This window comes from Pieris brassicae, chromosome 5 (assembly GCF_905147105.1).
Source record: "Pieris brassicae chromosome 5, ilPieBrab1.1, whole genome shotgun sequence".
Classification (NCBI taxonomy): domain Eukaryota; kingdom Metazoa; phylum Arthropoda; class Insecta; order Lepidoptera; family Pieridae; genus Pieris; species Pieris brassicae.
In genome coordinates, this window is record NC_059669.1 from 6,174,579 (window position 1) to 6,200,433 (window position 25,855).

The following is a 25,855-nucleotide window of genomic DNA, read 5'->3' on the forward strand; positions in this document are numbered from 1 at the left end:
ACAAAATTCCATCTGAGAGCATTTTATTGAGTAAATCTGTCAAAATTCTACACGAGTAGAGCAAACGTCACAACTTGTGGAAACTCTTAAGGAAAAAACGTTCAAGGCGAAAATATAACATTAACATTTTATTGTTACTCTTACACACTTTTAACTGTAAATTAACTACAACGCCCGTCTTAATGGAGCGGGCTGTATGAATATCGCTAAGGGACAGGGGGCCGCCAATCCAACAACCTCTGTTGTGACAGAACTCGAGTCGCCTGTTACTTGACGCTTCATTAATGAGGCATTCCAACTTTAGCAAAAGAGAGTTTGAGAAGATTATCATTATAATAGCTATTCGAGTTCGGTTTTCGGTACTAATGTGACGATAAAACATTTCTCAAATAAAATATTAATGTAGCGTCATCGCACAGGGAACTGCCGGCCCAACCCGCAAACAACGCACAGACATACGAAACAGTTCACAATTATTAACAATAACTATTACCACTATACTAGACCCAAAATTATGACGTACTGTTTCAATGTCAGCGCAGCGTGTAGCGGGGACCTTTGACGACAGATGACAACAACCGCCATCTTGTTTATGCTGCCGTGTCAAAAGTTTAACATAGAAACAGGTAGAATTAGCGCCAATATTCAAGGTTGTGGGATGAAGTGAGAAGGTGGAACGTACGCGTTATACATATTAAGCTTCGTTAGGTATGGCATATTGAAATTGGCCATGATACTTGGCGCTATTTCTTTTCTATGATGAAGGTCCCCGCACACCAGTGACGTCGGGGCGACTCGCATCACCTGTCCCGCGCGCCGCACTTACTGCTGCTAGTGGTGGTCACCCATCCTCGCGCTGGCCTTACCTTGCCCCGCTTAACCGTCACCGGCTCGATTCACTAGCGGAACGTACGCCACTAACTATTGAGACTTTTTCTATTACGTATTAAATTTATACAAATTATTCTAAGAATTGCGTTTAGAATTTCAAACTTAAAGCTCAAATATTCAGTCAATTTCAAAGGGAAAATAGGAAAGCATGACATCACCCTCTAATTATCAAGGTTAAAGAGGGACAGCATGATTTCAGGCTAGAGAGAGAGACTGCGATGAAAAAACCTCAACGTCGTTGGCAAGCATATCGGTAGAGCGCCTACCTTAGCGGCGTGCGAGACTAGTGTGGGTCGTTTAGCCTAAATCCCCAGCTACCGATATCGCGGCTGCATCATGGGCAATCCCGGAACCCCGCCAGGGAACATGGCGCCCATGGGCATCATTCCGCCGGGCAGCAGCATACCTGCGCATACAAGTTATTATTACTTTAGCTCGGCTGTAGTTACGCACACGACGGCCTTGGACAACGGCGACCAACTAATGTTTAAGGTAAAGACAACGTACTACGATGATACAATTAAAATAACATACTGAGAAACCAAAAAGATGGTATAAGCTACTATACTGATTTGAAGACTAATTCGTATGATTGAACGCTGTTCTCGGGCCGTTTGGTATGCGTAGAGTGGCGTTATAATCGGATATGGTGTAATCGTTATCCCTCCTCCTAGCCCACACCGAGTCAACAGGGGACCAGGAGGGTTCCCACACGATTCATATCTGGACTAATTTAACATAACATCGAATTTCAGTGCATTGTAGGGGCGTCTAATGAGTACAATTTACAATAAGAAAATCCGACGTTACATAAAAACCAGGTAGTGAAACTTATAGGAACCCCCAAGCGGTCCAACACACGGCTGAGCCGTTGTGACTGCTGAACAATCGCCTGTCGCCCGGACATCCGCCGGACCGACACCCACAGTGTGTATATGCCTCAACGACGGGAATTAGTCACAATAAGCGGTGTGTCGATGGTGTTATGTCCCGGGACAGTACACGTGTCATGTAGGAATGTGTGCGTCATATACGCACTCGGGTGTGGCGACTGGTAAGGTGCAGTATAAGCGAAGTAACACAGGTAGGATAAATAATTCACATGAAAAATCACACTGTCCAAAAAAAGTTACTCTGCGTAATAATTTGAACCGACATGCATGTACCGGTGATCCGAGGTCTTCCATTTCAGCCAATCGCTATTCCGATGTCTTCGGTTCATGCACATTTTAAAGCGACAAAACTACTTTACGTAAAATAATATTAGTGTACCCACCCGATAACCGACAAATATTCACATATCATATGACACTACGAGAAAAATCGAGACAGTAATAAGATAGAGCTACTACAGTAAGCAAATCCATTAATGTGAATAAAATTACCGATTCGTTCCGACGCTCGGACGGTTGGCGCATCGAAATCACAGTTAAATATCTTGAGTGTTTTGACAAGGCTCGTCTGTTAGAGTTGTCTAAATACAGGTTACGAACAACAATGAGACACCCACCGGCTTCTCGCAACTCGATCATCGACTTAAACAACCAATTGCTTAACGATAGCTTAGGTGTCGTGGAAAATAGAAAAACAATTAGACACGAAAATATTGTATTTTATTCAAGACAATCCATTTTCCACGCTGATATGTTAAAATTAAGTTACATTATGCTTGAGCAAGTGAAAAGTATTGGTACATAACACCCAGTGTGCTGAGAAATTAACTTACATTTACCTAAATCAACATTGAGAAATATCTCTGATTATTGATGCGTTATGTGATTCGTTTTTTTTAACTATACAGTAATTGTGCAACAAACTATACTAAGTTACACCTTAATGCATTAATATCACGACGACAAATAAATGCATATCTTAGGCCTATTTTCATATAAAATAAGCCGCCAGAATTTCTTCACATAGAAGAATACAATTTTTAAAATAAGGTGGGTAGTTGCTAGAGTTCACAAATCAAAATATGATCATATCAGAACACTTTCAAACCTATGTTTAAAAATAAAATCACGAAAACAAAAAAGCTTCGTTCGCTATGAAATTGCATTTTTATGTATACAGTGTTATAAAAACCCTTAAAAACATTTGGTATGAACAATTCTATAACTTATTATAAATCTAAATTACGCGGCGCATTGTATAAGGATGCATTAATCAGCAAAAGCATTAATAATGAGCGATTGAAATTCAGTATTTTATACTATACCAGTAAATCTTCAAACGTGAAATTTAATATAAACTGCTTGGCCTAATAGATTTTTACTAAAATTAACATTAATTGCGAAATTATAGATGTGATTTGTGAACTCTAAGTGTTATAAGCTTTAAAGAAATGTTTTGAATAATGTATCAGTATTTCTACATAGAACAAAATGCATTTTTTTTTAAAATAAATTGGTAACAATATAAAAACACCTTATTTTTAAATCTTGTTTTTGTATAAACTTGACCATAAAAAGCTCACTATTTACCACATAAGGTAAGGATAATGAAAGGGTAACTTCGGATATTTACAACCAAAGCATGACGTAATAAAATCTCATTATTTTGGTCCAGTGTTAAAGTTGGAATAGGACATTTTTTGTACATTATAAGCACAATATTTAAGTTTTCAATAAAACCAGAATATTTGAATGGTTCAAAATCAATTACTTTTTTACTTGATGAACAACACACTAAAAGTACATAAACAATTGGATGTGTTCTTAGGTTTGTATTGACAGAAATGAACACTGATGCAATACATTTTCAGATCAATTCTGTATAATAACAAATTGTCCTAAAAAATCTAGACTCCCAAAATTACATAACATTAATATTTTAACTACCAATATCAATATATAATTTGACGTTTTCCATATATTTGATAACGCATTGTCGAAGCCTAATGTGTGTAATACTGACCGGGTTGTATTGGCCGCATGAGGTTGAACTGTGGCATGACGGGCAGGACTGGAACGGGCATGGATACCGGGACAGGTACTCGCACCTGCCCGAGCATACCCATCATACCCATGGGCATCGGTCGTCGCATTGCCTGCTGGCGGGCAGCCGCCACGGCTGCTGACATGTGAGCGGCCACCTGGAAGTTGATCTTTACGATCGGTGCTGATGCTGATTTTGCGGGCTGATTATTGCAATATTGGAAGAATGTCTCTTAACGTTTTATCTACACAAGGTAATTGTTGCAATAGTGTTAACATATTTTTTATAGTATTTAGTTCTTTGAAAAGGTAAAAAGTATACAAAATATTTTATATTGTGACCTCATACTTTAAATTGTAAGTAACTCATGCAAATTTTTGTACTTATTTTAACCATCACCGGAAAGCTTAGATTCTGTATAAGAACAAGCCATATTTTTTTTTGCAAGGGGAGACAAGAGACTGTCACAATACAACAATAATGACTTAATGCCCCATAACCTTAGCCAAAGAAAGCCTAACTAACATAAAGAAAAAACAATTACTTCAGCTTGGCTGGTACTAGGAGCAATCATAGGCGGAGCGGAAACTGGCGTGCTTGGAGCATCGGGTTTCGGTTTTGGCCTAAATTTAGCATTTCTCGCTTTAATTTCTTCTAAAGATACATCTTCTGGTGGATGAATTATCTTAGATCCAGCACCTGTGGCTGTGACCAGTGGACAAGTGTTGGCTGCTGGAGGTTTGACGTCTCCATTCTCTCTCAGTTCGGACGATGTTGATGTTGTGGGTGGAGCGCTTATTGTGGCATTGCTGTAAAGTAGGAAAAAAGTTTATTTTAATATATATCTTCCCTGTTGTATCTAATGCCGGCAGTAACTGGCGATTACATTCATATATTTTGCTGCTTTTCTAAATTTACAAAGTTCTATTTGTTAAATAATAATCTTAATGATAATATCATGACCAACTAGATTGACCTTGTTCTAGTGTAAAGTGTGTGTATAAGCAATAATTATTGTAGACTGAATTTGTTTACTAATATTTACCTATATGCAGGAAAGGTAGGTTTACTGGGTGTCGAGACAGATACACTTGCAGCAGGAAACAAAGGCCTCATGCCTGGCATCATCATTCTGAAATGTCACAAGATATTATATTTTAGAAAAATAATATTTAAAATAATTTAATTAGTGTAAACGTTGTTATAAAGCTGAATGAATTGCACATTCTGTCGTTTTAGAGAATTGTCATTACATGAAAAGAAATACTACATTGTGCAACAAGGCACCCCAACCACAGTACAATAATTTGACTCAAGTATGTTGAAAGGAGCTTAATGTAAAGTGATTATACATAGGAGTTTTCTATGCATAGTTATGAAATAGTTCTATAATAAGTTATTTATCCTATAATTTAAAGTCAAAATTTACTTTATAACATAAGCAGAAATATCTGATACACCGAAATATGCATGTATAATATAATAATGCATGCCAAAATACACTAACAATAAAAAGATTATAAAAAATCCCACTTCCAGCCTTGAGCCTATAAGTTTTGTTGACAATTTGTGGTACAAATGAAATTAGGTAAAAATAGTGTTATTTATTATTGGTAATAAGTTGTAAGCTTTAAAAGACATAACTTTTACCTCTGTTGCATGAAATGTGGCATCATAGGATTCATTGCCATTGGCCCTGGGTACATTCCAGGAGGTACAGGACCCATTGGGGTTGGTAAAATTCCTGAAGTTACAGTTGATGGTCCTGGCCCCAACTGTAAATGAAAATTTAAAACAATAGATGACAATTACAATGCTTTTTGCAACTAACTAGAATAACTAATGTTCATCTATTAGCTGGTGCTTTCCTTGCCTAACAAATAAGTATCACAATGTACTGAGCAAATCCTGTAAAGGTGACTAGGTAAACCATTATTTTGTTATTCAATCATGTAATGTGGTCATATTTACAAAATAGCATAAGCCAAACAAAACATTTTACATAACATGTGTAACGAGTTATGTAAAATTCAATATTTGACCTGTAAAGCATTAAGTTGTAAAATATTATTTCAGTGATTACTTTAATTAAGTTATGTTTTAAACCTTTAAACTATACAAAGAAATCTTACAAGTGCTGATGTTGCCTTTTTCTTTGCTGCAGGTTCATCGTCATCACTGTCAGACGCCTTACCACCACCTACACAATTATAATACATACAATATATTTATTAACAACTATGCTCGCTTACTACATCTAAACATCAATTACTTCTAATGCTAGTGTCCCAAGCAAATAGAAAAATAATGTACATACATCATGATCCACACAGCTTAGCTCAAAGAAACATTTTATACCTGTCTTTTGCCTCTCATGCTCCTTAATATCTTCAGGGGGTATACCTTCCATTCCATAGATTTCAATTTCTATATTTGATCTATTTGGTAAAGAATTTGGTACTTTATCTATCGCTTCTTTGTGAACCTGAAAAGCGTAAAACGAATGCATTACGACTTTAAACTAAGAAAATATGATTATTAATGTCTATAGACGCGAAAATTGGCTCAATCGACGTGCCAAAATATCTTTAACCTATAAGTGTACGAGTTTAAAAAATACTTCGCAATTGCGTGGGCGGGCGGAGAACGTGCCAAGATTTAGGGCAGACTACGCACCTGCATGCAGTGAATCGATAGTCCTGGTCCCGTATACAACTTCTTGTGACAGATGTGGCATTTAAAATGTTTCGCTTTTTGATGTTGAATTAGAATTTTCTCATCGTCAAATTCCCTGTTACAATACCTAATAATCGCTAAGGAAATTAAATTATGATTCTTCTACATTCCATTTTTATATCTTTGTATAACTTTATTTTAAAAAGGATACCAGCACCAAGGTTTCGATGCCTTCTTCTTTTTCCTGCCCATAATCGACACAAAGGCTTAAACTTTATTCACTAATTCAAATCTATGTTAACTTAAACTAAGATTATTATCACAATTGTACTAAATACTAACAAAGCTATTTTTCAACAAAATTAACAACCGAGTAATCAATGATCTTCAAAGAAGAAAACAACATGGCCGACGGTACTATGTATTAAGTATACGTAGGTATTTATTTAACGGAAACGGAAATTTCGTTGACAGTTGTCAATTGTGATACAGACTATTAATTTTGTTAAATTTCGGTGGGGACAGTCTCATACACAGTGATTTTTCTTTCGATAGTAGCGCCCTCTATAGACAATCTCCTAGATTCTATTGTGCTCAAGAGATGTCGCTTTAAAGAATAATGTGATTACCATTTCAAACGTTCAAAAACTACTTTGATTTACTTTTACGCATATTTAGAGGCAGATTAAGTAAATAAATAATTCAATTTAACTAAATTATGCAACTTAGCAAAATAAATTTTCTAAAGGATCTTTTCTAAAATGTTCACATGAAAAATAATGTTATATTAGATGAATTGTCTGTATAAATATGATTTGAATGCCAACTCCCAACGGCAAAAGTGTCAAAACAAAAATTTCTAATTAGAAACTGACTCCTGCTTGTTGCGTTACCATTTTGGTGTAGTTCATTTTATATTTTATCCTGTTTTCTGTATTGTGAGATACTCTAGTAAGCACGTCGAGTCGAGCTTTTAGTTTCTCTGGCATACTGTCGGTATTCCGCACTCAGTTGTACAATGTAAATTGGTGTTTTAAGGCTTTTCGAAATGACGCTATTTCGTGGTATTTCTGTAGTTTCGGTCACAATGCCTAAACGATGTGTGTTTGGTTGTTCACCTAGTGGTAAGTGATTGCCTGAGTGACTGCTTGCAGGAGACAGTCTTACTAGCATACTTTACGAAATATGATTGCATGCAGACATAGATAAGGTAGGACGGTAGGACAGCCTTTAAGGCATGTCTACTATTCAGATTATTATAGTTAATTGCTAGATCTATATGGCTCTCCTAGCGATCCGCTACCCCAAAGGGCTCATTTCGATGTGCAAAAACTTCGCACTATTCTATGGATACTACCTGTATCATAAATCACATAATCGATTCCAGAAACAAAAATAACCTATCTTTCCAGGACCTTTCCTTGCCTAAAACCGCTTAATTTATAGGGCTATTATATAATAAATTAACAGACAAAGTAATGAAAATACCTGGAAATAAATTTAAGATATACATCTTACTCATTGTAATAATTCAATGCACCCCTGCCTATCCCGTAAGGGATTACAGGCATAAGTGCTTATGTTTATGAATATATTGTTTAAAAACATATTAACATAACAGATTATTTAAATTACGAAATTGCGTGGTCTTATCCATCTCAGCAACAGCAGAAATTTAATTTAATTTATTTCAGTACACAAAGCCACTATAAAACTTATTATTTCATGATTTAATGTTGAATCTTAAAACTTTATCAACATATTGACATGCATATTTTATCTTATTTTTCAGATGCCAGCCTTCATTCATTTCCAAACCCGAAAAGATTCCATCAGAAATTGAATTCTTGGGTTAATGGTTAAAAATCACTAGTAGGTGATTTTGGATTGACTAATGAAGAGATTTTCAAAAAGAAAAAAGTTTGTGATGTTCATTTCACTGACAGAGATCGTAATCGTAATCCATCTCTTCATTTAAATGGTAAGTAATTGAAATATTAATTAATTTACTTAACCCTTGGATGGTTGAGAAACCAATATATCGTCAATAGCAATTAAATTTTCATTGTCTTACTTATTCCTCCATGAAAAGGTATCTGACATCATTTCAGTTGCCTGTGGCTCAGCATCTACTTCTGCAGTAACCACTCAACAGAATGTTAAGCACAACATGAAAAGATAATCAAAAAGATTTCAGAATATGACCAGGACCATGGAGAGTGCCAGTGAAGAGCTTTTTTAAATTTCATGACATTCAGTCATTTCTTCAAAAAAAATTTGAAGAAATGACACTGAATGTCTTAATATACTGTTGGTGCAGGTCAAAAAATTGAACTACGCTGGTGATGATGAAATGAAATCTTTCGCCCAAGAATATTTCAACAAACAAATATTTTCCAAATTCATCGTCCAAAATAAAAGGACGGTGGACAGTAAATGACCTCCCGCGTGTTTGTGCCGTGCGCGGGGACCCGTACGGGGGGATGAAGGAGTCCTGGAGGTTGAGTGGAGTAGTGCGCCGGTACAGTTGTGCGCTGCACACAACACACCTCTTTGGTCTGGATTTCCCCTCACACGGGAGGCCGTGGATTAGCTGACCACGGTCAACCGGCTGTGGTATCCCGTAAGAGGGCTACCAAGCGAGAGTCGGGGTGTGGGTGGGGGGGGCGTCGGCGTGGCACGGGACTCGGGGTGAGTTTGCGTCATCGTCTCGGGATGCGAACAGCTCCGTACTCTCTTGCGGCGTGCGGGCGCGCCTGCCCCTCTACACGCTGACTCTATACCGAAGGAGTAGCTCTGACGTCGCTTGCTGAGCAAGGGACGTCCCCGACTTGAGGGCTCCGTGGCGGGTGGAGAGCTCCGACGGTGAATCTTTTTCATACCACCACATGGATAGAGAGACAAAACACACAAACCAACAAAAGGCTGCATCCACAGATGCGCCTAAAACTAACATAAACAGGGTTGCGTCGCAGGACGTGTTGAGGTGCAAGTCACCAGTGACACGATACTCTGATGCCCCTATCTCGCAAACGGATGCACCCAATAGGGCAGCGTCCGAGGCACCAAAGGAGAGGGCAGCGGCTGAGGAAGCGCCAAACCGGGATGCACCCTTAACCGTGCCCACTCCAATGGTATCTCATACACCACCACACAAGGATGCGTCCACTGTTGCGGCCAGGCTGACTGCGTCGGTCGAGCAGAAGATAGCAACTCCGAAGGATGATACAGCAATGTCTGCGTCCATAGGGGGGGCATCCGAAGCAAGATCGATGCGGAAGACCGAGGCTGCGACGATGAGCACGTCCAGTGCACAAACCTCGACCATGGACATGTCGGCCCTGAAATCAGCGATTCAGGAATCGACTCCCAGGATGGTCCTAAGCTCCTCAAAAAGGCGACGGCTCAGGAAGGCCAAAAGAGCGACGGAACAGCAACAGCTGATTACCGGCTCTCAGAGGATACCTGAGAACCCTGGAACTGCCCCCGCGGTTACCACAACTGCAGGACGCGGGAAAAGGGCACCGAAGCCGACTGGGTCCTCTGCCGCGCTCAAGCCTATTGGCTCTAGGTGCGGTAAAGGACCTAGAGGGGGGTACCAAACCAAAAACCCAAACCAAACCAAACAACAAACAAAGGGCCAGAAACGCGATCGGCCAGAGGAAACCGTGACACCGACTGGGGAGAGTAAAAGGGTTAAACCTAACAAACTCCGGCTGGAGTCAGGGACCTCGGCCAGTTACGCGGAAGCGGCAGCATCCTACAAAGCCAACGAGCTTTGTGTTGCCGTGATGACTGAGCCCTTTATAGACATGACACAAGAACAGGCAGATAACATCCGCCTACAAATCGAGGGTAAAATCCAAGATGAGCTCATGGCGGATCTTGAAGCTACCCTAGCAACTGAACCCAACGACATCAGATTCCGGGGAAGAGCCCACTTCTCAGATGGTGTCCTCAAAACTTGGTGCGAGGATACCTACACGCTGGGATGGCTTACCGGAGCATGTGATGTCATCAATAATCCGATACCGGACACCAAACTGGTGGTACGGCCTCAGTCAGACATTCCGAAGAAGGTGCCGTGCTTACTGCATGTTCCAGGGTTCACTGGTAGCACGGAAACTTTACGGAAACTGATCACCAGGCAAAACCGCCACCTAAACATCAGATCTTGGACCCTGACTCACGAACGTAGAACACAGGACCCGACAGGCGTATCTTTGTTCCTTCGTGTTCCGGAATATGAGATCTCAAAGATCAAGGCTCACGAACGTCGCATCTACTATCTGATGGGGAACATCTATATCCGAATTCTGGAAAAGGATGAACCCTCAGTGGTAGCTGCCGCCACAGTAACTACTGCCAGTACATCGGGGACGGGATCCTCGGGGCCAAAGCCGCCCTCGTCAACGACGGAGATAGCCGCGGTTGCCGAGGTAAACGTCCCCATGGAGACAGCTCAACAACCACCCTCACCGGTGCAACTAACCTCGGATGACGAGTTCTTTCAGGAGACAGGGGGGAGTGAATTCAGCGACAGCTGTTTGCGCTCCTCCCCCTAACCGGACTGACCTTATCCAGACCAACCTCCAGCACAGCCAAACAGCGTCGGCTTCACTACGCAGACTGCTGGAGACCAACCCGAAGACCATTGCCGCGATCCAGGAGCCGTGGATCAGGAATGGCAAGGTATGCGGCCTGGGTAACACCGGTGGTAAACTTTTGCTGGATACCTCAGTAAGTAACCCAAGAACCTGCATTATCATACCTAAACATGTACCAGCATACCTAATTAACGAACTGTGTTCAAGGGACCTTACAACCATTAGGTTACCTAGGGACGCACATCCAGACATCGTCCTGGCGTCCGCCTACCTACCGGGTGACGAGGACGTGCCCACTCCAGAACTCGGCCTTCTGGCTGACTACTGTGAGAGGGAGAAACTGGAGCTTATAATCGCAGCAGACTCCAACGCGCACCACACGCTATGGGGTAATGCAAATACCAACGCTCGAGGTGAGAATATGCTTAACTTCATTCTTAGCAATAATCTTATCTTAGCAAACAGCGGCTCTGAACCAACCTTTATCAACGCACGCTCGCAAACCATAATCGATCTAACAATGGTGACCTCTGGTCTGTCAGATCACATACAGGATTGGCATGTCTCCAGAGAGCTATCATGCTCAGATCACAGGTGGATCCGCTTTACAATCAAAGGGGAGCTACCTAAACCACAACCACGACGCATACCTCGGAGAACTGATTCAGTAAAATTTTACAATATAATCGACTCAGAGGTAAGCAAACTAACAATACCAACCACCATTGATGTACAAGACATAGACAAACATGTAAATAACCTAACGTCCCTACTCCAGACCAGCTTTGAACGGTCGTGTCCCCTTACCATGCCTAGGTGGGGGAGTAGACATAACTGGTGGTGCCCCGAACTGGAGAGACACCGAAAGAAGGTCAGGAAGCTGTTCAATAGAGCAGGAAATACCCGTTTACCTGCCGACTGGGACAAGTACACAATCGCGAGAAGACGATTCAAAAAACTTTTACGCTCTAGGAAGCAAGAGTGCTGGAGACACTTCTGCACCAGCATTGAAAGCAACAACCAGGCAACCAGAGTGAAATCATGCCTCTCTAGTGAGCCTTATCACTCAATTGGTTGTCTTAAAAAACCTGATAAATCATTTACAAAAACCGATGCAGAAACATGTGAACTACTGATGGAAACACACTTTCCAGGCTGCATAATTGCCAACGACCAAGCATGGCAACCCTACTCAGAAAGTGCCACCACCGACTCAGACTGGAATGTAGCTCACAAAATAATCACAAATGAAAAAGTAACATGGGCAATCAACTCCTTCCTACCATTCAAAGCGGCTGGCCTGGATGGCATCTTCCCAGGCCTACTAAGATGGAGTAGAAACCTTTTGGTGGACTATCTTGTCTCAATCTTCCGAGCATGTATAGCCCACCGCTACATACCCTTGAAATGGAGGGAAGTGAAAATAATATTCATCCCAAAACCAGGCAGAGAGGACTATACCCAGGCAAAATCCTTCAGACCCATAAGCCTCACATCTTTCCTGTTAAAAACAATGGAGAGGCTTGGAGATCTGGAAATACGTAGCCAGGTATCGCTATCCAAATTCCTGCACCCAAATCAGCATGCCTACAGCCCAGGCAAGTCAACGGATTCATCACTCCACAACGTTGTGTCTCGCATTGGCGACTCCCTGAAGTTAAAACAGTCAACCCTTGGTGCATTTATTGACATCGAAGGCGCTTTTGACAAAACAAACTTCACGAGCATTACCAGAGCACTCGTTACATGTGGAGTATCATCAACCCTGATAGAGTGGATAAACAACATGCTAAAACAACGAGCTATACAGTTCACTGTTAATTCCACGACACGGGGCATTGTCAGCAGAGGCTGCCCGCAAGGTGGTGTCTTATCGCCGCTACTGTGGAACCTTGTAGTTAACGAGCTCATCACAGAACTCAACGCTGGCAACCTCTACACAGTGGGTTATGCGGACGACATAGCTATCTTGATATCGGGAAGCTTTGAAAGTACCCTATGCGATCTCATGGGAAGGGCTTTCAAAGTAATTGAGAGATGGTGCATCAAGCACGAGCTATCTGTCAACCCATCAAAAACAGAGCTAATACTCTTTACAAACCGGAGGGTTCTGGGACCACACAGGCTTCCAAAACTCTTCAACACACAACTCAAACTCAAAAATGAAATAAAGTACCTGGGTGTGATTCTGGACAGTAAACTGCTCTGGAACAAACACCTAGAACACAAACTGAGCAAAGCAACGATCGCCTTCTATCAATGCAAAAAGATGCTAGGCGTGAAATGGGGCTTATCGCCTAAAATAACATTATGGCTATACACTGCCATAATCAGGCCAATGCTGGCCTATGGAGCCCTGGTTTGGTGGCCAAGATCTGAACTTCAAATGGCGATCACGAAACTGGGACGCTTCCAAAGGCTTGCCTTGTCCGCTGCTAGCGGTTGTATGAGAACAACTCCGACCGCAGCAATGGAGATAGCCCTGCAAATCTTACCTCTAGACCTACACATACAGCAGGAGGCGGCACTTGCGGCCATCAGGCTTATGGTATTGGACCTATGGGGAAAAAACCACTATAGTTCACACACAGTGATTCTCAACAGGGCAATAGAGTACCAACCTCTTATAGCTGCGCCATGTGACAGAATCACAAATCAATTAATATTCAACAAGAAATATCTTATACAACTGAGAGAAGAGGAGCAAGATCAGTCGCCCCTGAATGAGCTACGTATATACACTGATGGCTCAAAAACAGGGTGTGGCTCAGGCGCTGGTATTTTCTCCTTTGATCTCAACATCAACATACACCTACCTCTGGGCACACAAAGCACAATCTTCCAATGTGAATGTGTCGCTCTAACCGAAGCAGCCAGAGCCGTACAGCGGATGGGAGTCAACGACTTTCACATTAAGCTCATATCGGACAGTGCATCCGTGCTGATGGCGCTCGGTAACGAAAACACAAACAGCAAACTAATACTGGAGTGTCACGAGGCACTGGAGGCAATAGCTCTAACAAATAGAGTTACCTTACAGTGGATTAAGGGACACAGTGGCTCTCTCGGCAACGACGCAGCCGACGAGCTTGCGAGAAGAGGCTCTGGTATGATACCTGCTGGCCCGCATCCGCTTCTCCCCTTGCCCTTCTCGCTAGTTCGAACCTGGATTCGCCAGAGATCCACTGTACTCCAGAATCAACGATGGTCGCGAAGTGTAGATTGCAAACAGTCCAAAATAGCTCTGCCGGCTGTGAACCCGCAACTTACTAAGCGACTTCTAAACCTGAACAGAACCAATCTCAAAACAATCATAGGGACAATCACGGGCCATTGTCTCCTTAACAAACATCTTTTCGTCCTAGGCGCAACAGACAGCCCCTTGTGCAGAGGCTGTTTCAGCGCAGAGGAATCAGTCACCCACGTAGTCCTGGAATGCGAGGCTGTGGCTAATCAACGTACAAAAATCCTCGGAACAGTGAGGTCGCTCCGCGAAGCCTGTGAAGTGCCCGGGAGACTTCTGTGCTTCTGGAAGGAGTTGGGCTGGCTAAATTAGCCAGGGCTTCTACGCACAACGGACCGACTACGTGTCTAAGTGCGGAAACTGAGTCCACCTACCTAAACCTAAACCTAAACCTAAACAAATATTTTAAGAAATAAATATTTCGTTTTTCTTAATGGTCTTTTCTTTAATTAATTGTATGATGTAGGTAAATGATAAAAAAAAGTAAAGCAGTTACAAATATTTTAATACAACTAATATGAGTTACTCTACTCTCGAACTTCAATATTGAATAAACTAATCAGAACTAGGTACTAGTACTACTATGGTCTAGATTATAGAATATAATCTATAACATTGTAGTACTTGTACCTAATTCTCTACCTTTTATAGTGTATAGCTATGTGTTGGTACACACACGCATACATATAGTTAGTTTTTGATATCGATAAGAGATGGCGTTGTATGTTCACAATGACGTATAGATTAAGATATGACAAAAAAAACTGTAAGATGGCTCTCTATTCTCAGTATATATCATTTCTCTATGACAGATTGTCTGAACCGTACATCAAAAACACACTAATTAAATACTACAGTTTTATTTATATACAAGTGGACCCGATAGACGTCGTCCTGTCTTGAACTATGAATTTTGATTTCGAATTGGTATAATTAACTAAAAATGCTTTATGATATGCAACATTCTTTGTTTGTTTTTCTGGTGCGTATATAAATAGTTTTGATGGTATTCCGACATGAGAACAGGCGACATATAACTGGCCATGGGATTTCAAGATTACTGCCACAAACAATTAGCGACTGTAATTATTTTATATGTATTTTATCAATTGAATAACTCCGATCGAAACATTTGTTTTAAACGATATTAATTTTTGTTACATCCTCTTTGACAATATTTTCAGCACGCATTCTGTCAATGTTATGTTATAAGGTTACATGAAAAAAGATTGAATTGTAAAAGCGCTATGCACTGAAAAAAAATACTATCGTAACAAAGGCATGATTACTTAATATGGTGGTTAAGTATTCTTAAATTTCGTAATTTTCCGCGCAATTTTCTTAATGTTTTTTAAAATAATGTTGTTATAAAAAATAATCAGCGAAATTGGTCCAGCCATTCACGCGTGATGCCGTGACCAAGGGAAACAGGGATTCATTTTTGTATAATATATATAGATTTTGATTTCTATTTCAAGGTTTGTAGATAAAAATAACGTAGGTAAAATACTAATCAATATATTTCGAGTAAGCCCGGAATACATAGCTTCTTCTATCTTTAGATACCTTATAATATAATGGCTTCTAAGGACTCTAAAACCTTCATAAGCCATACTTAGAAGGCGCGGCTCTAAGGCGATAAATTATCAAATGAATATAAGATAGCTTTGACGGGCATGGACCGCAAGCATGAAGTTCATGTAGCATGGGCGTGTTAAATGCTGGATTTTGATTGGCTGTTCTTTTGCGTCATGCTTGTCATATGGGATTACGTTTATGATGTTTTGAAGTCCTCTTAAGTCTTGATGACAATAATTTAGAGATACGGAAACTGAATAAACGGTGTTTTTATTTACAATTTTTTTTTCAAATACAAATTAGACCCTAAAATTTACTAACACTATCATTGATTTTATATTTTACTGAAGTGATTAGAACGTGTATTTAGGCCATTGATGAAAAAGAGATAAATAAGTTGTGTACGTTCCATAACTGATTCACTGAGATTTAATTTTAGTCCTATATATAGGATATAGATCTAAGGAGTAGATCTATATATTTACTACATATTTACAATCTGTAAATTAAAATGTATTCCATACAGATTTCTATATTCTGTACATGTGTACTTATGTATTTTTCAGCAAAAAAGTAGGACCTAGTATCTAATATCAATCATACAATAAGAATATTTCGAAAAAAGTGTTTTCAGAATCTTATCAAAAATTACGAGTGCAAAAATCACATTTTATATGCATGATCTTGTGTTTTTATCTTGTAATTTTTATATCTAAAGAAAAATACTTATCTTCTCTTAGCTGTATTAAGAGATTACTAAGGGCGTAATCAAGATGCCTTAACAGAACACAAATGGTTATCATATAACTTTGTGATTCAAATCTGTCTCCGAAGTTTAGCTGCGGCAGGAGAAAAGCAGAATCTATTTAATGCGAAATACTGGCCAAGGAAAATATTTAAAAAAAATATTTTAAATACAGTACATGACAAAAATCTAGGTTATACTTATACTTTAAGTTCGCAACACAGCAAGTAATAAAAAAAAAAACAGAAAAAGTTCCCAATTTGCATACTATACTTTTACTACGATACAGAGATTCGAAATCGTCTTCTCGATTTCGTAGAATGCAACCCCGAATCAGCAAATGAAGTAACTTAATTATTATTAAACACAATAGTGAAAAATTGATTATCTTTAAATAGATTTTCTTTTTGGTTTTGCATAAAAACATTACTCATAGTTGCTCCGTCAATATTCTCGATAATGCTGCAAAACATAATACCAATAAATTGGAAGTTGATACTGAAAATTTTCGGTGACTTTAGTAGATCTGCAAATTGCAACTCCAATTTGAAGAGAAAGAGATGCAATGGGAAGAAATAATTAAACAGGTCACGATAAGACTTTTATCCCTTGGTCCTGCCCTAAAATCTAATTTCCTGGAGTTTCACAATGAATGTCCAAAATCAATATAGAAAACAATCACGAATGAAGAAGAAGAGGACGAGACTTGGTATATTTGGCGTTTGTTCAAAACTTTATGTTTTCGGTAGAAGTGATTGAAACAATGAAGAAGATACTCGTATCAGTTGTTGAGATGCATACTGAAATGCATGGGATTCGCGAAAAGGACGAAAAAAAAGACGACAAATTTTTCGCGGGGCGCGGATGCCTTCCTCTGCTCGTTGTGTGTGTGCCGTGCCCGTGACAAAAATTCGTGGGGGTAGACTATGCCTACTTGTTCCAAAATAAGTAAGTAAAAATATAAATTGTGTTTATTCTTTTTGTATAAATTCAACACAGAAATAAAAGGCTTTATATGGACAGGTTTCTTACTGACTGTAGAGTAAAGAAAGTATAGATACACAAGATTTTATTTACGCAAAGATATTAATATTAAATTAAATAATTTAATATATGTGTGTATACTATAGGCTGTATAAATATTACATATATTCAATTCAGCGTTGACGTAAATATTAGTACGTTATGTCTTTGTAAGTTATTAGTTAACTTGCAAATAACTCAATTTTGAGATTGGTAAACGGAGAGAAATTATGTTAGAATCGCTAAGAAAAATAAATAGTAAGGCGTTACGATTACTTTGATCGCCCATTCTGATATATTTAAAGGCTTTAAAATGACGATCATATGTAAAACCAGAAATGTGTATGCAAATTAGTACAACAGGAAAATACTACTGATTCGGGGAAATACCGGCAGTATTTTCGACATTTTAATTCAAAATGCGACCTTAAATTTGAATCAGCATACGTTGTTTACCAATTTCTTCTACTTATCAGTAGTAATTATGGCATTGAAAGATTTGTTTCGGATTTTTATTGACAATTTGTTAATTAGACACATTATATATATACATTAAACGAACAATACGTACAATGAATCGTAACGTAACAACTACTTAGCAATGAAAACTTTGACTTAACGTATCGAAGAGTAGTCATAACTAGCGAACCCGACAGACGTTGTCCTGTCTTAACTATGAATATTGATTACCAATATAATAACTCCGGTCAAAGCATTTTTTTAAACAATATTCATTTCTCTTAAGTCCTCTTTGACGATATTTTCTGCCGCATTCTAGGAATGTTATGTTAAACGCCATAAGGTTACATCAAAAAAGTTTGAATAGTAAAAGCAGTATGCACTGAAATAACTCGTAACAAAAGTCAGGATTACTTAATATGGTGGTTTAGTATTTTTAAGATTTCTAATTTTCCGCGCAATTTTCTTAATTTTTCTAAATTACATAATAAACAAAATAATTAGCGAAATTAGTCCAGCCCGTTAACGCGTGATGTCGTGACCAAGGGAAATATGGAGTCATTTTTATATATATAGATAAACTATTTAAAGATTGTATCATAGCGCTCTATTGATTCTGCCAACCACGACAATCTACAATGAGAATACTAACAGAATTGTCAAAAAGATTATACTAGTTAAGGACTATCACGCTACAATGCACCTAAATTTTACTCTTATACAGCGGCCGCCTTCAGTCCCTTCTATTTTTCGGATTTGGCGACAAAAATTAAATAGTTTCTTAATTTGAATAAATTTTATTGTCTCATATCTGTAGACTGAATAACCACAAATCTCCACCAGAAATGTCAACATTATTATAAACTTTATTTGTGTGTTTTGTGGCATGGAACATATATGTATGAACTAGATGATCTTAAAGGAACTTCGCCTATGACCTTAATTTTAGAAAATTATTCAAGCTTGATGCAAATTTAAAACTACAAATAGTTTCAAATTTTTGTTTTTCATACATCTTTTCTAGTGGAATAAATGTTATGCTTTCTTGAAAATTTAAAAAAAAATCTATTAGAGCGGAACTGTGATTCTAGTGCATTGATAATATTTTATTGTCATTTGCTTCAGTACTTAGTTATACCTAAATGTCAATACCGTAAATGATAACAAAATGATCACTATCACTATGAATGATGTATGTAAGGTATTGGTCATAAGGACAAAATAAATTTAAAATATTATAAAAAGAGTGTACTTATATATAAAAGTAATATAAAAAAGTGTTCTCACCAAACCACTCCCTTGTTACCCCTTGACCACCTTACATTAAATGCCGTTAAAGGCTTTTGACCGGGCCTCGTTCCATTTTATTGTTTTTTCACCCACCGTTGGTTTTTTTGAGACTAAGCAAAACAAGGACGTAATTATATTTATACTAAAAGCTTTATTGACATATTTTTTTTAATATTGTCTAATATTGTCTTCGAGGTAATAAATAACTTCCATGAATGGTATTGGTAACCCGGATGATTAAACACCTATTTCTTTTAACAACTTTTTGTATCACATATACACCAAATTGCAGAATGATACCTCTTAGCCTATCGTTGAACAGTATTTCCTTTAAATTCGTCTCAGTTACTTTTATTTCTATAGCTTGTTCTGTACTTGTCGTATCCATACATTGGACAGTCGGTCAGAAAATGTAACACCGTCTGTTTATTGTCATATATAGTTAAAATTGATATTTTGATTGAAGCTTCTGCCCGACGCAATAATAAAACCCTAACTAGCGCTCTTTAATAGTTTAGTCATGCAATTTCCGTTTCACCTCTTCAGGGCTAGAACTAGTAGGTACTTAAACATTCGTTTCGTCATCCAGTATAACAGATTCATTACAGATAACTTGATTTATCTTTACAACATAATACTATAGGCCAGTTCAATATCTTGCTTCATTTGTCATACAACTGAACATGATATTATATAATAATCTGCACGACCGACTTGAACTTACTTTAAAGATCGTTAAACATATACGTGGGTAACACTGAAAATGTTTAGAAGCGGCCTGATAGAAACATTGTTAATATAAACTTTTTTTGAATTTTAATTTTAGAACTGTTTGGTAACCTAATGTAGTAAATTGCATTCATTTGTCATTTGTTTTTGTGAATTGGCGTCAAATCTAAAACTCTCGTAACGCCCGAAAATGAACCTAACGCGAGAAAATTTTCAGTCAATGATTTATTACGACTTTCGTTGTGGGCTGACTCATCAAAAATACCAAGATACGCTGCGATTAGGATTTTTTAATGAATCCCCATCTCGTGCCACTATTTACAATTAGTTTAACGAGTTTAAGCGTGGACGTCGATCAAGTGAAAGCAATCTCAATGACTATCCACGTGAGGGACGTCCTTTAACAGCGACTACTAAAGATAACATCAGTGCTGCGGGACACATGATAGAGGAAGATAAGAGAGTGGCCTATCAGCAGATACGTGCAAGCCTAGGCATTAATAGTCAAATTCAAAAAATATTACAGGAACATTTGCGTCAGGAAACTTTGTACCAGATGGACGGACCTTCGCATGGACTGGTGTCGCCAAATGTTCGATAAGTTCAAAGGTGGTGACTCAAATGCTGTATTTGACATCGTCACAGGTGATGAATGCTGGATATATTGCTACGAACCCGAAACCAAAAGATAATCAGCTCAGTGGGTGTTTCCTTTCCAGGATCGGCCAACTAAGGTAACGAAAGGAAGTCAAGGAAAAAAGATGAATGTCTCATTGTTTGGTCGGAAAGGTCATTTCGCGACAGTTGTGCTAGAAGATGGAAGGACAGTTACTGCAGACTGGTATGTCAATCGCTGTTTGCCTGTCGTCTTGGAAAAAAATTGACGGCAGCGCCCTCGAAGCAGGATCCTCCTTCACCACGACAATGCTCCAGCGCACTGCGCAAAAAGGACTGTTGAATATATATTCAGGTGTCGAGATAATGAGTCATCCGCCATACAGTCCTGACCTGGCGCCCTGCGACTTTCATTTATTCCCAAGAATTAAAGATAAAATTCGAGGTATTCGCTTTACGAGGCCTGAAGATGCGGTGAAAGCGTACGAAAATGCCATAGAAGAGACCCCTAAGCAAGAATGGGCCCACTGCTTTTCTCGGTGGTTCCATCGAATGTGATGATCTGTAGAGAGGAACGGAGATTACTTCGAAAAACAATAAAAGTATTGGCAACTTTCTACATTAAGCCGTTTTGTTACCTAGGTAACACCTCAAAATCATACTTTTTATTTATAAATGGGCAGGAGGCTCACCTGATGATCACTTAGCATCTAGCGAGTCTCTTGCCAGTTCGTCTTCTGTTATATATAAAATAAAATATGGATTTTATTTTATTTTAGACGAACTTTTTTTTAATTTGCCATCAAATTTAAAAATTCAACGACATCCGTCTTACAGAAACTTCATGTTATAAAGATTGTTTTAGTTCAAGTTCCATTAAAATTAAAATCATTATTATAATTTACGTTTTATTTTAATTTATTGGTATTTTTAGAAAGATATTTTTAGATTTAGTTAGCACCAAAAATATTGCTTAAATATAATAGTCGCGTACCTACTTAAGTTTCTCAACGTAAATCTACGATTTATCAAAAATATGTACAGGCAGATAAGCGTTAACCACCCGTTTTGAATTAGTGTTATAGCGAAAAACTTTATGATGCTGATATAAGTCTTCTGAATGTGGCGACTAATTTCTTTAGTAATTTTAAGGTACAGACGGCTTAGAGTAAGCTTATAGACTAGCTAGGCTCCAGTCGGTTTGTCTAATATAAGCTAATAAAAACTGCAAAATGTTTTAATTTGGTCGTTTGCTTACTGATTTTCATTATTGGACTCGACAAACGTTGTCCCGTACAAAAAACCCGTCTTAAATTAAAAATCTAAACCATTCTCAAATACACACAAATTTCATCTAAATTGGTTTAGCCGAAGAAATTTAATTACAAACACACGCACATAACATAAGATGTCAAGCCTCGATGCTCCGCACTCCTAGGTTTGACCAGTCAAGCTTCCGATCTGACTTGAAGTCCTTGTCAAATGCCAAACAAATGAAGTTTTGAGGTCTCTGACTAAGGACTTTTATCGAACCGTCGAACCTTTTTTTGACATCCGAGTTTGACGGGTGAAACTTTGATTAAATATTAGAATGTCTTAGTTTGACAGATTAGGTGTAATTAAGGATATTTTTTGTTTGTTTGTGTGTCTTGATGTTTTCATAATTTAAAAAAATGTCTTCATAGATAGTGAGGCATTTGAAGATTTAGAATTGCACAATACGTAACATCTGTTACTTTAACATAATTTTGAGGAGATTGTTTTATGTTGTGGCTTTTAGTCTTGGTCCCCAAATTAAGAAGCTTCTGTACTTATTGTTACTATGTACTTCTTTTAACATGTTACAGTTAACTTTTGACCGTGTCTGCTAGTCGCCCCAAATTTAGGGGGAATCAAGATGACCATGACCAGGGGGATTTTGAGGGGTACTTTTTTTCTTTAAAGAAATGTACGATTTTATATACATAATTTATATTAAGCCTCCAAGTCAACCAAACTAAGCCAAATGTGGCTTTAACTGAAATATCAAAAAGCTATAATACTCCAAGATCGAAATAACATATATTTAACAGTTTATATTAATTTTGACGTTTGTCGGAAAAGTTAGAAACTTTTCAGTTTGGCTAAAATTACTTTAGTCAAAGGCCGAGAATGGAATTTATTTCGGAGTTTGCCTGACGATGTTGGTCAAACCTAGGAGAAACCAAAAAAAAAAAGAAACCCACACATTGGCACATTGTGTATGCTTTATAAAAACTGCATAACTGCATGATTATTACTGTTTGTTTCGTATGGAGTCATTTACACGTTTAAACTTAAAAGATTAATGAATCACCTTCATGATGAGATAATAGAACACTACTCAACACGCTGGACTGAGTAAAAACAATGGAATTGAAAAATATAGATAATAATATATTATTCTTCTGAATGTTCTTAACGAATAAAAGTGAATTATGGAACATCATTTTTCTACTCGAATAGCTAATAACAACTTGTGAAATATTTTACTACGCTTATAGGTAATATACTGAAGCTATTTGGTTATACAAATTTAAAATCTAGTAAGTTTTGGTGATTCGAGGCGAGTAAATCTTAACGTATAAAGAGACAAACATTTCCACTTCCGCTTCAGCTTTCGTTAGTATGTAAATATCGGATGCGGCGTCAACATGTCTAGGCGTTGAGGTCAGTCACCTTTAATAGGCTGTGGGTTAACGACTACACGCTGATATTGCGATATCGTTACAGTTTCACGTTCTAAGAACATAATGTGATTAAGAGTAACATTTCCTTAGTGACGCTTTAGATAATTTTCTATGACCATTCATAAACAGTGAAGATTGACAATCCATTATGATTGTGTAGTTTGTAATTGAGTGGAGGGCAAAATAAAGCGGTAAACGTTCCGGGATTGACTAGTTAAACCGCGAAAGCAAAACGGATATTCATACGCAACATTCAAACTTACCAATTTTATTGCATTTATAAAGTAAATTGCAAGATCATATCAAGCTATAAAATGATTAAATGCCCCTGTAAGGCATCTTGGCCTCCGATTGAATCCGTTTTGTGTTTTTATATGCTCTATAACAATCACAGGTCGGCAGATTTTATTTCTAAAAACTTGCCAGACCAGGACGTTGAATTTGCATTGCCATTGGCCAGAACTTAAACGGACATTATCAGGGTTGAGTGTTAAATATGCTGTGCCTAATTTCCAACTTATTTATTTATATACATATAAAGTCTATCTCTTTAAACAACCTAGAGGTATGATTATTAAACGTGTTAAGCAGTGAACCTTTCCTGCTCTAACTTTCACATCGGCTATTCCTTTATTCATGAGGCTGGAAATTCGTCAGTTATAATTTACATTATGAATAAGTATTTTATTAATTAATTTAGTGGTGTCAAGTAGGATAGTAGGGGAAAATAATTTTACCTAAACCAAATTACATGATATTCGAAACTGAGTAATTTGCTCGAAAAGGAAGTCATTGACTGACATTTAAGAAGTGTGCGACTGTTGCGACTTTTACTTTCAAATGTGATTCTTTCATATTATTACTAAACACATACATATATAAATATTCTTCTCGCTGTTAGCAAATTGTTGGAGTGAGTCGAAGTATAGATGGCGCTGTACATATTGAAGACTAAAAAGATTTACAGAAACTAGCTTCTCAGTAAATTATTGAAAATAAACTGATTTTTACTTAGTAAATGTAAGAAGAACTCAAAATTTTACAATTCACAGCTTGTGACTAGTCGCACCATGTTCAATAAAACATACATGCGTTTGTCACAAAGCAAGCACATTGGTAAAATTTCGACAATGGAAACCTGTTAGTGGCAAGCCCCAAATACGGTAGCTTCAATCTTTTGTATTCAACCGAATACTAATCAGATTAGAACTTTTGGCCTTTCCTCTAAAATTTATCAAAAACCAGTTGGCGCTGCGATGTTTTTGCGGAAAAAACCTATAGTTTTGCGCATGATACAACTTTAATATATAATACGACACGATAAAAATCTCACATGGATCATTCGTCTTGGTCGTCTCCAAAATTCTAAATAATTAAAAAAAGATTTAAGCAACTATAAAAATTTAAGTTCTATGCGAGTTTTATGTTTTTCCTGATTTATATGTAAAATATACGATCATTTTATTAAAAATACGTATTTTTTTAATGCCGAACTTATTTTATGAATTCATATATATGTAATAAGTGTGACCGAATTTGATTTAAATAACAATTTGATGCAGTTTGTTTTCAAAGGTCCATTTCGAAATTATGTATGTTTACCAATACAGTTGTTTATATACAGATTAGCTTTTTATTATACATTATATAATACGTTCTTCTTAAAACATAGGCCTATATTGAATTCCGACTTCCATTGTTACGGTATTTGCGCAGTCAGTACATCAGTTCATAAACTTCGGTAACTATATATTGTTTAAAATGGTGTGAGCTTATCATCATTCAAATTAAAAAAGGAAAAATTCAATTTACATAACAAGCAAGAAATGACTATTTGCCTCGCAACTTAGTCGTTCACGTTCAAAATGATGATAAATTTAACACAACCTTGAAGTCATTGTAACTCGACTTGGGGTCGTAGGTACGTAGGTACGAACCCCATATCCAAATGGATTTACTAATTCATTAATACTTCCTTATAAAAGGAAAATGTTATGAAGATTCAAGTTTCAGACAAAGCGTCAAAGTTGCAGCGAGTTGTGAGTAGATGCGATTAAAAAACACTGTGTTCCCCAAATTAAAATTATTGCTTGGTAATTAAAACCCTATAGAAATATTATATACTAAAATAATATTGTTTTGATTTCGGAGCGTCTGTGAACAATCACAGCTAGCTGTTGCTGCTGCGAATCTATTGTGCGTCGTTTGAAGTAGAAACTTTTAAGAAATACATTCGTCGGATAAACCAGAAAGTGATAAACCTGTCAAAAAATTCTTTATCAACTGTCAATGAAATTCATCTGCCTATCACGTGTTCATACGAAGTAAACACGTACCTTTTATAATGAGCCTA

The 25,855-nt window shown here is 37.8% G+C and overlaps 2 protein-coding genes across 4 annotated transcripts; one reads left to right on the top strand and one right to left on the bottom strand.

The window, feature by feature from the left end:
• Nucleotides 1–6: 6 nt before the first annotated feature.
• Nucleotides 7–6,924, bottom strand: LOC123709418 (BUB3-interacting and GLEBS motif-containing protein ZNF207). 2 transcript variants are annotated; one of them, XM_045660746.1, is made up of 9 exons: nt 6,716–6,924; nt 6,505–6,631; nt 6,187–6,313; nt 5,961–6,028; nt 5,479–5,603; nt 4,874–4,960; nt 4,373–4,637; nt 3,808–3,985; nt 7–1,297 (listed from the first exon to the last, which is right to left on the bottom strand). In XM_045660746.1, exons 1-9 carry the CDS (start codon nt 6,754–6,756, stop codon nt 1,206–1,208), a joined length of 1,110 nt encoding a protein of 369 aa, XP_045516702.1. In that variant the 5' UTR covers nt 6,757–6,924; the 3' UTR covers nt 7–1,205. The 2 variants fall into 2 exon arrangements, with proteins under 2 accessions (XP_045516702.1, XP_045516701.1); XM_045660745.1 differs by having other exon boundaries at nt 3,808–3,997.
• Nucleotides 6,925–8,912: 1,988 nt separating this feature from the next.
• Nucleotides 8,913–13,377, top strand: LOC123709957. Of its 2 annotated transcripts, XM_045661592.1 has the most exons (3): nt 8,913–10,943; nt 11,019–11,244; nt 11,319–13,377. In XM_045661592.1, exons 1-2 carry the CDS (start codon nt 9,393–9,395, stop codon nt 11,067–11,069), a joined length of 1,602 nt encoding a protein of 533 aa, XP_045517548.1. In that variant the 5' UTR covers nt 8,913–9,392; the 3' UTR covers nt 11,070–11,244; nt 11,319–13,377. The 2 variants fall into 2 exon arrangements, with proteins under 2 accessions (XP_045517548.1, XP_045517547.1); XM_045661591.1 differs by having other exon boundaries at nt 8,913–11,244.
• Nucleotides 13,378–25,855: the final 12,478 nt, after the last annotated feature.